The 17,349-nt window shown below is 40.6% G+C and overlaps 1 protein-coding gene across 3 annotated transcripts in view; it reads right to left on the reverse strand.

Annotated features, from left to right (window-relative positions):
• Positions 1 to 17,349, reverse strand: part of lrrcc1 (leucine rich repeat and coiled-coil centrosomal protein 1) — an 89,967-nt gene that overhangs the window by 24,442 nt on the left and 48,176 nt on the right. For all 3 annotated transcript variants that reach the window (XM_060932244.1, XM_060932234.1, XM_060932251.1), the window contains 5 exons: positions 15,045 to 15,210; positions 14,735 to 14,883; positions 6,075 to 6,279; positions 3,976 to 4,115; positions 3,399 to 3,600 (listed from right to left, as the gene is read on the reverse strand). In XM_060932244.1, coding sequence (XP_060788227.1) covers positions 3,399 to 3,600; positions 3,976 to 4,115; positions 6,075 to 6,279; positions 14,735 to 14,883; positions 15,045 to 15,210 — 862 coding nt within the window. The remainder of the gene's footprint in view (positions 1 to 3,398; positions 3,601 to 3,975; positions 4,116 to 6,074; positions 6,280 to 14,734; positions 14,884 to 15,044; positions 15,211 to 17,349) is intronic.

Below are 17,349 nucleotides of genomic sequence, written 5' to 3' on the forward strand. Positions count from 1 at the left end.
TTGCTTCTTGAAGCAGAGAAATAGATAAAAGGCGTTACCGTCTCCCCGCTATCAAGAAAAATATTAACAAATGGAAGTAAATGTTTCAAGAACAACGAGGAAATGAGCGGTTAAAGAATACGAGGAGAGGAGCTCAGCCTGAAAACTCCAGAGAAATTCATGACTGTATTTATGATATGTTTTACAAAAACAGAAAGACGGAAGTGAGGATGGAAGAGTTTGCTTAAGAATCTCGTTTCATTTTTTTCTGCTCGCATTCGAGTCAGCTCCTTCATGAAAGTGTTTGATTTTCTCACAGGTGAAGCCGCTTCCTTATTCAACACAGAAAACCCAGATTGGTTTCAAACAACTCGGGCATAAAAAACTCAACAAGGAGCGACATGCGCGATAAATCCTGAAAGAACAGAACAGATTAAGAGCAGAGAGAGCTGGAGCTTTGTTTCTGTTATCAGAGGAACACAGTCCTGGGCAAAATATTTATATATCTGTTTTTCTTTAACCTCCTAAGGCCCAAGCTGTTTTTTTACATGCATTTTTTATTTCTCTTTGCTATTTGGGCTTATTAGAACCTGATTAGAATAAAAACTAAGCATCATCTTTTGATAAGATGTACTTTTAGAGAAAAAGTATGTCCACATTTGTGGATTCTTGTTCCGAATTTACATAAAGTGCTGTCCACGCATGTGACCGCTAAGCCCTAGGAGGGTTAACATCATCCACCTCTGGGTTTATTTAAAAAAAAAAAACAACAACACCCCGCTCTGCATCATGACAGACTGGCTGCACTGATTCAGTTACAGGTTGCCAGGTCTGTATAAAACACCTACAACCTACACACTAAACAATTTTAAGTGTCAAACATTGCCCTGTCTGTCATGACACAGCACTGGTTTATTTTTTGTTTTTTTAAACCTCGAGGTGGATGATGATAACAATATATAAATATTCTCAAACACAGTACTGTTCAAAAGTCTTGGCACCCTATTGTTTTCTTCATACAAACTTTGTTATAGATTTCTATTTTATGATTTCTACTAGTGCTGTCAAAGTTAACGCAATAACGCGTTAACGCGATCTCAATTTAACGCGATTTTAAAAAATAGTGCCGTTAACGCAAATTCTAATTTGGCCCTGCGAGTCACCCGTAGTTCCTGTTGAGGCTTGTCACGCGCTGCTTCAATAAGAGTACGTGTGAGTGATGGAGAAAGGCATAGACATATAAACATCCTCGCCACCATATTGGATGGGGCAAAGTGGAGAATAAAGATGCCTCATTCATGTGCTGCGTTTAACTGTACCAACAGGTTTACCATCCAAACGAGATCACATGGGATTACCTTTCACAGGTGAGACTAGAAAAATACTTTTCAATATTGTTCCTTCAGTCTTCAGTTTCCCAGCTCATCTCCACCGGGTAGGTGTAGTTATAAGCAGTGAGCATTAGTGCCACACTATAATGAACATTTTTGAACGTATGATGAATGTTTTTATTTTTGTTATCTGTTTTTTTCTTCTTTTATGGCAAATACTTCTCTTCAAAAGAAACTAATGAGTAAAATAAATTTTTTTTTTTATTTTCACAGTGATATGCACTTTATTTTTCATCCCTTGGTTTTCTCATCTAATATGGAAGTTATGGATGTCAATGGCTGTGACAAGACATGTTATGCTCTGCAATAAAAAAAAAAAAAAAACATTGGTACAAAGCAAGCCCATTCACTTTATGCTGATAAGAGAATTACAATGGTTTTTCATGTGACAAAAATGTGCGATTAAATTGCGATTAATCGCGAGTTAACTATGACAGTTGCGACATTAATCGTGATTAAATATTTTAATCGCTTGACAGCACTAATTTCTACATTATCGAGTAATGAACCTACAGTCTGAGAGAGTTCTACGCAAAACACACTGAACTTTACAACAGCTGCATGCATGTGAAATGGAAACAAATCGACTAAGGCAGGAAAAACTATTTTGGATAAAATTGTCATTGTCCGTTACAAGTAAAAAGTAACCAATAACCAAACTTAATAATAAACTTAATCAATAACCAACTTCAACTCAATGTGTGATCTTCATTTTATGTTGCAATTCGCAACTATTTCTATGGTTTTCCTAAAAATAAATAAATAAATAAATAAATAAATGGCTACTCGCAAAATAGGAGGCAAGTATTAACCCCCATTTGCCCCCCAGGGCAAGTGGGTTTAAAAGTTAATGTCGAGCCCTGCAGAGATGGTTGGGAGACAGATGCAAGTGCAGAAGGTGTGTTTATTAATACAAGTGAAGACGGTAAACAATCTAGAATGGCAGGCAAAATCGTAAAACAGGCAATAGGTCAAGCGAGGCACAAACAGGCTATCATAGACTCGGCAGAATCAAAGACGAGAAACAGGAAATCAAGGATCAGGAAACCAAACAAGGAAATAAGGCTCGGTAATGTGTCAGCAACGAAACTCAATACTTCGCAAAGTAAGTGTGTTTTCACAGTTTTTATATAGGCGCCCTGATTGCGCCTTAATCCTGTGCAGGCGCGAGTCGTTTACAGCGTGCGCAAGAGTCCGCTTGGTGCGTGCGCTGTCCGGAGCGCGCCCCAGAGTCTATCTGATCCATGCGCCAAGGCGTGCAGGTGTGACACTCTTGCACAAAATCGTACAAAATTTAAATGTCGATATAAATATCTCATCTTATCTCATTATCTCTAACCGCTTTATCCTTCTACAGGGTCGCAGGCAAGCTGGAGCCTATCCCAGCTGACTACGGGCGAAAGGCGGGGTACACCCTGGACAAGTTGCCAGGTCATCACAGGGCTGACACATAGACACAGACAACCATTCACACTCACATTCACACCTACGGTCAATTTAGAGTCACCAGTTAACCTAACCTGCATGTCTTTGGACTGTGGGGGAAACCGGAGCACCCGGAGGAAACCCACGCGGACACGGGGAGAACATGCAAACTCCGCACAGAAAGGCCCTCGCCGGCCACGGGGCTCGAACCCAGGACCTTCTTGCTGTGAGGCGACAGCGCTAACCACTACACCACCGTGCCGCCGTATATACCTATTAATGAGGATATTTTGAAAATAAAATTGCCTGTCCTCAAGGAAAGGCAAACAGGGACTATGCTTAATCAAAAAAGGAAATAATTTAAATTTTGTGCAGACTGATTAGATCTTCCAAACAAAACAACCAGAATCAAAATTCATCGAAAACTCAGGGAGGAGTCGCAATTTTTGCGAATTGTGGACAGACGGACGCTGCGTGATGACAAGAGCTCATCACCCTATGGCCGGTGAGCTAATAATAGCATTTGATGTTTATGATAAGATTAGATAAATCTATAACCTACATGAACCATGAATTAAACTCACAGATTGCCCTGGCCCCTACCTCAGAGAAGCGACTGGCTTCGATGGTGAGAGCCATGCGGAACTCATCCTCCAGGGTGGCATACTGGTGTCGGGCATCGACCAGTTTCTGCTCCATCTCGCTATGTCTCTGAGTGTGTCTCTGCTCGACAGCCCCCACTTCCTTCGCCACGGCTTCACGAAACTCAGCGCCACCAGGAATGAGCCGTGAAGCCAGCTCCTTCCTGAAACACACAGTTAAAGTCAAGCCGACTTTCTCGTTATAACGATGATAAGACAGACAATACAGGAGTTACACACACACACACCCCGTGGGAATTTAAATTAAAAAAAAAACCTGCAAAACTACATGTTTCACCAAATGAACAGCTATATCTAAGTGAACAACTAGTCAAATCAGAAATCCTGTAAGTAAGGCGGCACACTGATTCACATCTTGGGCCTGAAGAAAAGGTTCAGAAAATGTGCAAAAAAAACCCCCAAAAACTAAAAAGGTCTTCACCTCCACTGAAATCTGTGTGAAACAACAGGCAAATTTGGCCAGGCTTTTCAGAATGTGCACAGCAGCAAGTTTCAATATAAGATGCTGGAATACACACCTGTGCGCTTCTTCTCTGGAGGTCAGCAGCTCATGTAGTTGCTGTAGCTTATCTTTCTGTTGCCGCACTGATGCTCTGAGTATTTCCACTTCTCGCTTTAGAACAGCGCATTTGTTCTCCAGCTCCTGCTTCCTCTTCATCTGTACAGAGAAATGGAGGTCATATACAGTGCTGAGCGTAAATGAGTGCACCCCCTTTGAAAAGTAACATTTTAAGCATCTCAATGAACACAAACAATTTACAAAATGTTGACAAGACAAAGTTTAATATCACATCTGTTTAACTTATAACGGGAAAGTAAGGTTAATAATATAACTTAGATTACACATTTTTCAGTTTTACTCAAATTAGGGTGGTGCAAAAATGAGTACACCCCACAACAAAAACTACTACATCTAGTACTTTGTATGGCCTCCATGATTTTTAATGACAGCACCAAGTCTTCTAGGCATGGAATGAACAAGTTGGCGGCATTTTGCAACATCAATCTTTCTCCATTCTTCAACAATGACCTCTTTTAGTGACTGGATGGAGAGCGATGCTCAACTTGTCCCTTCAGAATTCCCCATAGGTGTTCGATTGGGTTCAGATCAGGAGACGTACTTGGCCACTGAATCACTTTCACCCTGTTCTTCTTCAGAAATCCAACAGTGGCCTTAGATGTGTGTTTAGTCATGTTGGAAAAGTGCACGACGACCAAGGGCACGGAGTGATGGTAGCATCGTCTCTTTCAGTATAGAGCAATACGTCCGTGAATTCATGATGCCATCAATGAAATGCAGCTCCCCGACACCAGCAGCACTCATGCAGCCCCACATAAGGACACTGCCACCACCATGCTTCACTGTAGGCACCATGCATTTTTCTTTGGATTCCTCACCTTTGCGACGCCATACAGTTTTGAAGCCATCAGTTCCAAAAACATTTATCTTGGTCTCATCACTCCAGAGTATAGAGTCCCAGTAGTCTTCATCTTTGTCAGCATGGGCCCTGGCAAACTCTAGGCGGGCTTTTCTGTGCCTGGGCTTTAGGAGAGGCTTCTTTCGTGGACGGCATCCATGCATGCCATTCCTCTGCAGTGTACGCCGTATTGTGCCACGGGAAATAGTCACCCCAGTTTGGCTTTCTACTTCTTTAGATAACTGCAGTGAACTTGCATCCCGATTTTCTTCAGCCCTTCTCATCAGAAGACGCTCCTGTCGAGGCGTTAACTTCCGTGGACGACCTGGATGTCTCTGTGAGATGGTTGCAGTTCCATCTTTCTTAAATTTTTGTACCACTTTTGCTACAGTATTCTGACTGATAAGTAAAGCTTTGCTGATCTTCTTGTAGCCTTCACCTTTGTGGTGGAAAGAAATTATTTTCTTTGGGGAATTCTGAAGAGACAAGTTGAGCATCACTCTCCATCCAGCCACTAAAAGAGGTCATTGTTGAAGAATGGAAAAAGATTGATGTTGCAAAATGTCACCAACTTGTTCATTCTATGCCTAGAAGACTTGGTGCTGTCATTAAAAATCATGGAGGCCATACAAAGTACTAGATGTAGTAGTTTTTGTTGTGGGGTGTACTCATTTTTGCACCACCATAATTTGAGTAAAACTGAAAAATGTGTAATCTAAGTTATATTATTAACCTTACTTTCCCGTTATAAGTTAAACAGATGTTATATTAAACTTTGTCTTGACAACATTTTGGAAACTGTTTGTGTTCATTGAGAGATTGTTTAAAATGTTACTTTTCAAAGGGGGTGCACTCATTTACGCTCAACACTGTACTATGAAGTCCTCACACAAGCAACTTCTAAACATCTGATCCTTTTCCATGGCAGTGACTGATATCTCTAATACCCATAAGATGCTCTGGAAGAGGACTCGTGCATTTAGACGTCTTATGTTGCTGGACAAAAACACCCTAACCTTGGATAAAGCTGACATACTGGCACAGTAATGGTTATGGGACCAAATCCTTTAGGTTAACGCAAAGTTTCAAGGACGTGTTCGGTCACTCCATGGTGGTTTGGTTAAATCAAAAACCACATTTTTGCCTCCGAGTCCCATTTAGACGGAAACTGCTCTGGATAACTTTCAGAGCAATATTACCTCCTCCACCTGCTGACTGGCCCTGAGGGTCTCTTGCTGGGAGACGCTCTCCTGTAAACTGTGCAGTGCTTCCTTGTATTTCGCCTCATGGCTGTGCTGCTGCTGCAGCTGTTGTGCTGCATTTGCACATCGTTCCTCCAGCTCCTCCGCTCGAGCCTGCAGTGCTGTCCGCTCCGTGCGCTCCTTCAGCAACAACTGCTTCAGCCTGGGAGCAAACAAAACATTGGTGATGGTGGTAAAGAACGATTGTTAGATCCGATTTCTTTTTCCTCATGAGGTTAAAGGGATGGTTAGTGCAAACTCTATACGCATGTTTAGGAACCTGAAAGCAGACGAGTACGTTTAGGCAGGTCCCCGATACTCACAGCAAATAAAGCTTAAAGTGCATATCACCGGTAAATTCAGGAGCAAGATCAATGTAATTCTCCTATTTTATATTAAAATTTGGTCAAATATCCGTCACATTTTGCACAATTTTTTTACCTTGCGCAATACCAGAAAAATTCAGTTGAAATCAAGCCGTTTGAGGCGAATTGGTCCGCCTCTGAAAAAACTTGGCATTTGGATTTCCCGGCAAACATTGATTTTCGTGACGTCGCGTGTGGGACGCCTCTCTCTGAATCCTACGTCAGCGCTGGTTTGTTTATGAGAAAACGACCTGGTGGTTTTCTGCAAATTTCTTCAACGTTATCGCGTAATTATTAAAATGGTTAACAGATGTATCGTAGGAGGGTGTAGCAACACCAATCTTGATGGGATTAGTACTCATCGTTTCCCAAAAGACCGGACAATGAGAGAGAAATGGGAGCGCTTGGTCTACACAGGCTGTGCACTGAAACCGTGCAAAGCTCTCGCAGCCTGCTGGTGCTTCCGCAGGTGACGTCACAAATCTGGCTCCAGACTCCCTTGGGATTTTTCCAGACACGTTTTGTTATTTTATTTTTTTCTGCTGCAGACAGATGGCCTTGTGCAAAATGACCCTCCTGGATGAGTGTGTAAAGGGACATACTTTCATATTAAAAAAAAAAAAAACGAATTTGGTCCAGGATATGCCCTTTAAAGTATCAAATTATGTTTTACACAAGCAAGCGTATGTGACAAAATCTTATTATTATTCTGGTTTGAGACAAAGGCAAAAGGCTCATAAACTCAGACTCATTAGCAGAAGAATGCTGCAGAGGTGGGAGTTACGTTTTGATGGATGGTCGACTACAGCCACATGCTCTTTAACACACCTTTAATCTCTCTCTTAATTATGATTCATCATCACAAGAACCAAATCATCCATCCGATACCTATTTATTGTTATCCATCTAATTAAATTACTAAACAAGAGTGCTCTGAGAGTGCAATATCCCCCGCTGGCGACTAGGCCATAACTGTGGTAAAATGTGACTGAATTGAACGAAATTACAATATGCGTATTACCGACATATAACAAAGAATCCTGCCAAGTTTCATGAAATTCCTCCAAAAATTGCGAGAGGAGATGATTTCAGAAGGCGAGTACCCTTCCCGGGACAGACATCGCTACAAGATAATCCCCCTTTGTACCTTTCAGCCAGCGGGGGATAAAAATTGTGAGGGAAGTTGATTTCAGAAAGCAAGCACGCCTTGATGAAATTGCCAAAATACAAGTTTGTTCATAATCAAGGGCATAACTCTGGTTAAATTTGCCCAAATTAAACGAAATTTCAATCTGCATATAACTGTCATATAACAAAGCCTTTTGCCAAGTTTGGTGAAATTCCTCTACAAATTGAGAGAGGAGCTGATTTCAGAAGAACGTACACCCTCATGAAATTGTCAAAGTTATTTAATCAAGGGTCAAAACTCTGGTAAAATTTTCACAAACTAAATTAAATCACAATATGCATATTACTGTCATAGAACAAGGCCTTTTGCCAAGCTTCGAGAAATTCGTCCAAAAATTGTGAGAGGAGTTGATGTCAGAAGGCAAACACACCTTCATGAAATTGTCAAAGTACAAGGCTGTTAATCAAGAGCCACAACTCTGGTAAAATGCGACCAAATTGAACAAAATAAGAATATGCGTACTACCGACATAAAACAAGGCCTTTTGCCAAGTTTGGTGAAATTCCTCCAACAATTGTGAGAGAAGTTGATTTCAGAAGGAAAACACACTCTCATGAAATTGTCAAATTATAATTTTGTTCAACAAGGGCTGTAACTCTGGTAAAATGTGACCGAATTTAACGAAATTACAATATGCATATTATCGGCATATAACAAAGAATCCTGCCAAGTTTCGTGAAATTCTTCCAAAAATTGTGAGAGGAGCTGATTTCAGAAGGTGAGCACCCTTCCTGGGACAGACGGACGGACAGAGATCGCCATGACATGATCCCCCTTCGGGTGTTTCGGCCAGCGAGGGATAAAAAACTACAGGCATGTCACAATATAGCTGATCTTGTGATGATAGTAACTAACTAATTAAATAAATAATAGTAAATAAATCTATTCATATCCAGTTTGGTAAATGAGGTGCACTGATAGTAGACCTAGTCGCTTGGAATAGCCTATTCATTAAAACATTCCCTTTATTAAAAAAGAAAAATGTTAAGAACCTTTAGGCCACACCAATTTGATTAGTTGGTTCTCGGAATCGCCGCTTGAAGAAAATGCAAAATGGAAAAAAAAAAAAAAAACGAAATCGACTGCAGGTTGAGGTCATGTGACGTCGAAAACCAATCAAATCGCCTCTTTCACTTTAGATCAGGGGTGTCAAACATACGGCCCACGGGCCGGATCCGGCCCGCTAGATGGTTTAATCCGGCCCTAGGCTTGTAGAGAAAACATTTCTAAGGATGTCAAAAAAAAAAAAAGTAAATCTCTAGCCCATTCCTGTGATGACTTATGAATTTTTAAAGGTCCCATGGCATCGTTTTTTCATTAATTGTGTGGTGGTCTCTAGTATGAATGAATGCCCTGTGAGCTGGTTTTGGTGAAAAAAATGCTGTGGTTCTCCTGTTTCAGGCTGTTCTAGTTTGGTGGAGGAGCAGGTGGCGGGAGAGCGACAGGATTTCAGCCATCATTAATATTCATGACATGTAAACGTGTTACCTCTGATTGGCTAACAGCACTGTGACGCTACCTCCAGTGGGTCAGAACAAGCGGATGTGGGTGTCTTACTATGGCAAGAGAGAAGGAACAAACCGCGAAGGGAAAAATACCGCGTGCTGACGTCATTAAGGTGCGACGCGAGGAAAGAAAAATTCAACAAATGTTTGGGTTTTTACTGAACAAACAAACAAATAAAATGAACGAGTGACTTAAAAAAAAATGTGGGTGTCTTTGTAAAAACTGTTTTGATTGGCTATTATAACAGAGCATGCTGCATGCTTTTTGGTTTTGTAGCGCAGAATACCTGGCTAACTGCAGGAAGCGGTTAGCTGCACAGCTAATGTAGCCATTGCAAGGCTAACGTGGCACCGATTTTAAAACACGGCAAAACGACTTAACAGTTATACACTTACTTGTTCGCTGTTTGTAGCTGATGCGGCAGGGATGCTTGGCACAGACCCAGGCTTCAGTGACAGTTGCTGTGCAAAACCTGCCCTGTACTGTCCCAAGCTGTGGAAACATTCATCAGGAAAATGCTTCCGATAAACATACACCGTCTTAGGTAGACTCGACGGCGTATTATTGGAGTAAATAAAATTAAGCCACTGCGTCTTCAGGGGCTCTCCCGTCGGCAGTAAAAACAGACTCCTTTCTGTGTTGTCACATCCATGTACAGCGCAACTTCCATGTTTGGTGGCAACTTTTGAGCTGGGCGGGCAATCCATACAGTGGGTGGGAATCCAGAGGGGGGGCGTGGAGATCATCTCCCTTGCTGACGTAGTAAAGGGAAGAGCCTATCAACGCGCCATTTTGACGCGCCATTCTCAAATGTTGACAAAGGGTGGGCATAGTTTGGTTTACACATTATGACATTTCTAGCCACTGGGGTGACTTAAGAAGGTCAGAGGAACTCATTTTAACGTTAAAAAAACTCAAAGTGAAAATTTCATGCCATGGGACCTTTCAAGAAATAACCGAAATGCTCAATTCAGCCACTAGGGGCAGCCAAAAAAAAAAAAAAAGCAGCACTGACATAAGAGATCAGGAAATAAACAGCACATTTTAGCAACGGGCCCAGATATGCTGTCTGATTCCATGAATGGCAGTCTTGCCTCACCACTATTAAGTTGCTATCAAAATTATCAAGAGTGATACCCCCATTACCAAAATGTCTTTGTCAAAAAGAAGAAAAGTTGACGTAGAGTGCAGAGTTTTCCAGGAAAAACGGACTGAGTATTATTTATTCACAGAGGTGAATACAAAACCAGTGTGCTTGGTATGTAATCAACAGGTTGCAGTGCTCAAAGAATATAATATTCGGCGCCACTATGAGACTCATCATAAAGAAAAATTTCACAATTTGTAAGGACAATTAAGAAAAGAGAAGATAAACAAATTGTTAGCTGGTCTGAAGAAACAGCAGTCTGCGTTTACTCGCAGCCGTGAGGTCAGTGATGGAGCAGTGAAAGCATCCAAGCCATTTTCCGATGGTGAACTTGTGGAAAAAATGCATGCTGAAGGCTGCAGAAGTCGTGTGCCCTGAAAAGCAATCTGCCTTTGCCAGCATTAGTGTGGAGAGTTGGTTCAGGTTGTCAGCTGTAAAAATGTATTCACTCAACTATATAAAAATAAACCAGTTGTTTGAGAGTGAAATGCATTTTATTTCAAATCCATTGGCCTCTCTGTGAATAAATGTGTAATAATCTAGATCCCTTGTGGTCAGTGATTATGTAGGCTACAAATGGAGGCTGAAGCATAAAGCATAGCCTACTGAAATAACAATGCTAAAGATTTGGAGTTGACAAAGGTTATTTTGCAATTATTTTACTGGTCCGGCCCACTTGAGATCAGATGGGTTGTATGTGGCCCCTGAACCAAAATGAGTTTGACACCCCTGCTTTAGATAAAGACTTGTGGAAGAAACATGCCTGTGGAGGGGAATCCTGCAAAGCCTGTTTGTGATTGTTAGGATATTCAGCGAACAGAAGCGTAAAATCTTTGACAGGTGTGTTGAAATTCAAGAGGGGGAAAACTTTGCACAGTTGTACTCAAGATGCCGTGAGATTGTTACCCTGCGATGTGCCAACTTGGACAACAACTCTGTGGAGGTGGGTTTGATTTATATATTTCATTGATTGATGTGAGGGGCAAACAAAAAAATCATTCGAAGTATTTAGCCATCAGAAGTAGCCTACTGCGGGTCAAATCTTTTTTTCTGTGCATTGTAGATGTTCAATTGACTGTAATTCAATCGTTTATTTAGCCTCTCTGTTTACTGGTTTGCCTGATAAAAGACGTGCAGCCAGAGCTAGCCCTTAATGCATATGTGTGGAAATAAGATAAGCTATTAAAAGAGCCATGTGAAATGTGTAACAATAATGTATTGTCTTTGTTTTGTTTCTCTATTATGAAAGCCCTCGATTTCTATGGAATCAATTTTGTGCCAAAATGTTCATACAATACTTTTGAAATATCAAACAAAAACGATAAATCAAAATACAAAAAAAAGTATTTTTTTTTTAGACTGGCAAACAAATTATTCGTGTAATCATGCAAAATATCAGTATCACTTTTCAGAAAGCTTTTATTTTTGTTCCGCGTCTTTCTCAGTTTTGTTTGACGTAATTTATTGTGGTTGCGATTCCAGCTTTCTCGTTTGCGCTCCCGGACTTTTTGCTTGCAGTTTTGGCACAAACTTCACGTGTGGGTGGGCTGTCCAGGAACGCATTCCCATTGGCTAACTTGTGTTTGACTGACAGCTACGCTCAGCCATTCCCTACTCGGATTCTGGCGGACTGTTTGACGAGTGACCGATCCATTGACGGTAAACAAGGATCGAGTGGACTTCAGTGGCGACTATGATACTGAATTAATTCAACAAAGTGTAAGTGCGGGACAAGTGTGTTGTATGTGTTGCAGTAGTGCACATTATGCAGGTGTTTCGTGGCAAGTCAAATGTTAGACTTAGCTCCACTACCCAATATAATAGCTGTCTTGCTAACGTTAAACACGCCTGCATAATGTGTACTACTGCAACACGTACAACACACTTATCCCGCACTTACACTTTGTTGAATTAATTCAATATCATAGTCGCCAATGAAGTCCACTCGATCCTTGTTTACCGTCAATGGATCGGTCACTCGTCAAACAGTCCGCCAGAATCCGAGTAGGGAATGGCTGAGCGTAGCTGTCAGTCAAACACAAGTTAGCCAATGGGAATGCGTTCCTGGACAGCCCACCCACACGTGAAGTTTGTGCCAAAACTGCAAGCAAAAAGTCAGGGAGCGCAAACGAGAAAGCTGGAATCGCAACCAAAATAAATGACGTGAAACAAAACTGAGAAAGCCGCGGAACAAAAATAAAAGTTTTCTGAAGAGTGATAGACTGATATTTTGCACGATTACATGTATAATTTGTTTGCCAGTCTAAAAAAAATTGACTTTTTTTTTTGTATTTTGATTTGTCGTTTTTGTTTGATATTTCAAAAGTATTGTATGAACATTTTGGCACAAAATTGATTCCATATATTTCCACCACTAATTTTACCATCAGAGCATTTTTTTATTTTATTTTTATTTCGCACGCTCGCTTCATATTTTTCCTGAAAAAATCCGAGAACCAACTAATTAAATTGGTGTGGCCTTAAGAACATTTAGGAAAGTTAATAAAACTTTAACTACCTCCTTCCCCCCCACTTTCTTTCACTTTCAGCAGTCTGTAAAAAGACAGCTCCGATTTCTTGTTGAAACTATTTGTACAGTCAATTGCACAACAGCTCTTTTCCAATTTAGGTAGGCGTATCAGACGCTCGCTGGCCGTGCTGTGAAAATTATACATGCAGACGCTCGTCTGAGTTTCCAAATCTGTCACTGCTTAACTCTTGAATATTTTCTATCATGAAGACTCTCATTAAAAACCTAATCTCTGCTTTCCAAAGAAATCTATCTGGTTAAGATCTGTTCAGTACTTTGGGAGTAACGGCAGGTTGAAGTTGGTACAACAGAGTAAAAATACTCTGCTCACAAGATGTCGGGGAAACTGCTGGTGTGTTTTGAGTCACAGGAAAGTGCTCAGGCGCTCTCTCTTCTGATTGGTTTCTGACTGGATTACTCGTGAATATCAATCAGATAGCTTTTATAGGGATGTTCTCTCGCACTCACTGGTTCTGATGAAATATTCCGCAAAATTTCTAGCTAGCTAGTTCTGATGTTATGATTCACGGGAGATTTGAGGTGAGTTTTCAGAGCTTTACCTACTTATTTTCTCAATTCAAACTGATTCGTGTAAATAAATAACTATTTTAGAATATAACTGTAGTTGTTTTGATGAAAAATACTGAGATCCTAGTGGTCGGAATGAGATTTAAAAACCAACAAACCCAGAAGTCAGAAACGCGAGTGCCAATTTCAATTCAATTAATTAGAATTGTTTATTGGATGTGGAGAACACAGTTTTTACAAGGTTTGCTTTGAAAGCTGTGAATATTAATCAAAATAATCATTTATATTTTTTCATATAAAACACTAGTAGGCCCTACTTAGAAATACAAAGGCCTGCAGAGCACAAAGAGGGTATTAGAAATAATCTTTTATTACTTTTTCTTTTGATAGAGAATGGTAGATGTGAATGGCCTTCAGTGCTTGTTTATGCACATTTTATAATTAACGTTGATTTCTCCTTCTTTGTGATGTATAAATGAGAGTTAAGATCAGCTTTGTATTGCACAAATAAAGCAATTTGATGCAATTTTGAAGGACAGTGTACCGATTTAACGTTTTTACCTAATTAGCATAACTAATACTAATTAAATACTAATTTGCGTAATTTTTTTTTTTTTTTATAATTGTTCAAAAAACTTTGTATTCAGTATACAACCATCTATGGGCCTGACAATTTCCATGTAAATATCTTGAAAAACAAAATTTATTAAGGAAAAAAAAAAATTGATCTCATTGGTTAATGAGGCCCATTTTGGACCATGTGATCCTCAGACATAATATTACGGTGGTTTTCTAAAAATTAAGCTGTTTTTTCAATCTTTGATATGTAATATCTCAAGAACGGATACATGTATTTTTAAATCTGTAAAAGTGTGTTGCTTAGCATTTAAGTTCTGAATTCAATGACAGCCATTTCAAGCAATTTGGACTTCCACCTGATCTGCCCATTTTCAGTCTTGAGTGTGTGTTTTCGTGGCTTTAGAACTGTGTTACTTCTGCCTAGAGTGAAGTCATGTGTATTCCTGCTACTGTACATTACTATGCCCTCTGCTGTCTAAAAAACGCGATCACAGTTAAGAGATTATGCAGCCTGATGATAATCGTCATTCATTTTTTTTGTTTCATCAATTTGAATTGTCATAAATACGTATCGCGATTCATCGTCGCACAATAGATCATTATATGCCTAATTTTTCTGGTCCCTTTTGTGAAGCACAGATTTGAAATTAAGATGTAACCTATAACACTCTGGCATATGAACCTACATTTACAAACACCATTATATGGAGTCAGGGGTTACACCGTCTTCTCATTCCCTGTTCGTGGAAAAGTGGAAAACCGCTTCCTGCTCACCTATCAGTTGTGTGCAAGGCCAGGCTCTGGAGTTCTTTCTCCTCTGTGGCCTGTGTTTGCAGCCCCTTCACCTGATCTGTAAGCTTCTTCACAGCCTGCTCTGCCTTCCAGCGCCGTTCCCGCTCCTGATCCCGCTCCTCCAGTATCACCTACACACACACAAACACAGAGAGAGAGAGAGAGAGAGAGAGAGAGAGAGAGAGAGAGAGAGAGAGAGAAATCGTAGCTTTTCACTTCAAAATTCCTTTTACATTGCTGATAATTTTGTAATCTTTAAAGAACACTGAATTGCCCACACTAATCTGCATACCCTATAGGTCTCCTGTTGTGTGTGATTGGAGATTTTGTCTGGAGTGGTCTGGCGTGCTCTGAGGCCTTTCTTGGCTGTTTCTGTCGACCCCACAGTTTGGACTGCTGCCCTCTGCCCAGAGCCAGCGGTCAGCTTTAAACTCCTGTGCTTTTGTGTGCTTGCTTCACTGCAGTGAATACAGACATTATTCTGAACAAATCTGTCATAATAACAGCTACAAAAGCCAAACATGGCCTAGTAAAGATGCTTTCACAAACAAGACAAAAGCTCCTAACCGTCTTTGCCAATACAGCAGAAGACATAGAACTTTTTTCCACAACAGTTAGTTACAGTCCACTAATTTCACTGGACAAGTGGTGTTCCAATCGTGCTGATATTTATTATAGCAACACTGGCACATTTGACTGTTTTGCTAGTCCATGTTCACTACATAAATTTCCAATTCTAGCAAGAGAAACTGTTACTATACTTATTATGGGCTGTCAGTCGGTCTGTGCATTGCCATGGCAACATACAACACTTTATATTGTTGGGTTTCAGTCATGTCACTTTTCTTAGCGGTTTTACCAGAAGTGAAATAGCTGGTGGTCTAAATGGCTGCCATAGTGCAAACAACTAGTGATAAGTTATCAGAGTACGCTCGTAATCTAGAAGCCACCGCTGGCTTTAGATCTATTCAGAAGATTGCTATGTGCAATGGAATCGACCCCTACAGTCTGGGAAAGAAGGATTTATCATACGATCTCGAAAACGACCCTTCAGTCGAGTTCCCCGACATCTCGAACTATCTGGTGTTGCAGACGTCCTTCTACCCCGCAAAACGGATGAAAGCGTGGAAGAGTATGGAGGCTTACAAGTGTTTTGTATGTGGCTGGGTAAAGGACCTCGCTATCAAGTCGCTGCCCAATGAATCCTGTTTTGTTTTTGCCCATGTAAGTGTTTTTTTAAGCTTTTTGTTCGCATCTTTACAGCGAAGCACTGCAAGTTGAAGTGTAAACAAACAGCAGTTGGATCGATTCTCACTTGTGTTGGCTCTTATCTCTCAGGTAAATCATTCACAAAGATCATCAGAAACCCCTTTAAAGACCTGGATCTTAGTTAAACAGGACGGAGAAGTGATCACGGCGCATTGTAACTGTACGGCTGGGGAAGAATTTTGTCGCGACCTTCATGCATATAGACTTTGTGAGGAGTAAATAAAGAAACAGCTGGGAACTTCAGCGCTTCGGGGCTAAAAAAAGTACCGTAAAATAACAACACATAGCAAGAAAAGTACTTGGAAAACACTAAGGACAGCTGAGAGGGAGATACAAACCTTTCACCAAGTGATCACTGCAAACTCGAGCATGCTTCGACTCGGCTCCCTTCGATTTCAGTGAGAGGTTCAAAAGCCAACTTTCTCCACGTCTTTTTGTGAAATCCTGTGTTCGTTCACCCTTTTTTATTAGTTCACGAGGAACCCTGAAGAAACTTTGATCAGTTTCACGGTTTGATCGATTCGAACAACGCAAGCGTAAGGCATTTTTCATGCGAGCAACGCACCTTCTCCATACAAACGCTTTGTTAACTGAGCTTTGGTAGACCACCAGCTAAAGTTCTGAATAACTAATGAGGCGGATGCCATATTGTGTCCGAAATGGCAGTCACTTTAATGTATAAAAACAATATTGCACACACAATCACGCTGTTGTACTGAATATCAGCAGGCTGTGATACCTGTGGCTTCGTGATTACGGCCAAATCACAGGCATGCTAATATTCAGTACAACAGCACTCTCGCTCATACGCAATTATAAAAGACTGTGCAAACCTAACTAAACTTAACAATGACCACTTTGTCTAATTCCAGATGTAGTTTATGTGAGGAATTAGATTTGAACAATGACGCTGAGGTTAAGGAGAAATGCATTTTCACAGCCCCAATAAATCATTATTAAAATGCAAAAAGAGTGCAAGTGTCACTATGTTTGCGTCAATGAAGCCAAACAAGCATGTTGGCAGCGTAATCGCTCATGTTTTTGGGCGAATCTTAAAATGGGAGGAGTTATGTTAATTACTTAACTTGATTAATGACTGAAATCAAAGCCTTCATGTCTCTGTGCAAAGAAGCCAGTTTCTTATGATTTGTATATGAAATAAACTACTCAACAGAACCAGAGTTAATTCACATGGACACACTGCATCTAAGACACAGGGCTCGACATTAACGACTGCCTGATTGCCCGGGGCAAGCGAAACATGCATTCGGGCAAGTGGGATATCAAATCAAATCAAATCAAGTTTATTTGTACAGCGCTTTTAACAA

The sequence above is a fragment of the Neoarius graeffei genome, chromosome 1 (genome assembly GCF_027579695.1).
Source record: "Neoarius graeffei isolate fNeoGra1 chromosome 1, fNeoGra1.pri, whole genome shotgun sequence".
Classification (NCBI taxonomy): Eukaryota; Metazoa; Chordata; class Actinopteri; order Siluriformes; family Ariidae; genus Neoarius; species Neoarius graeffei.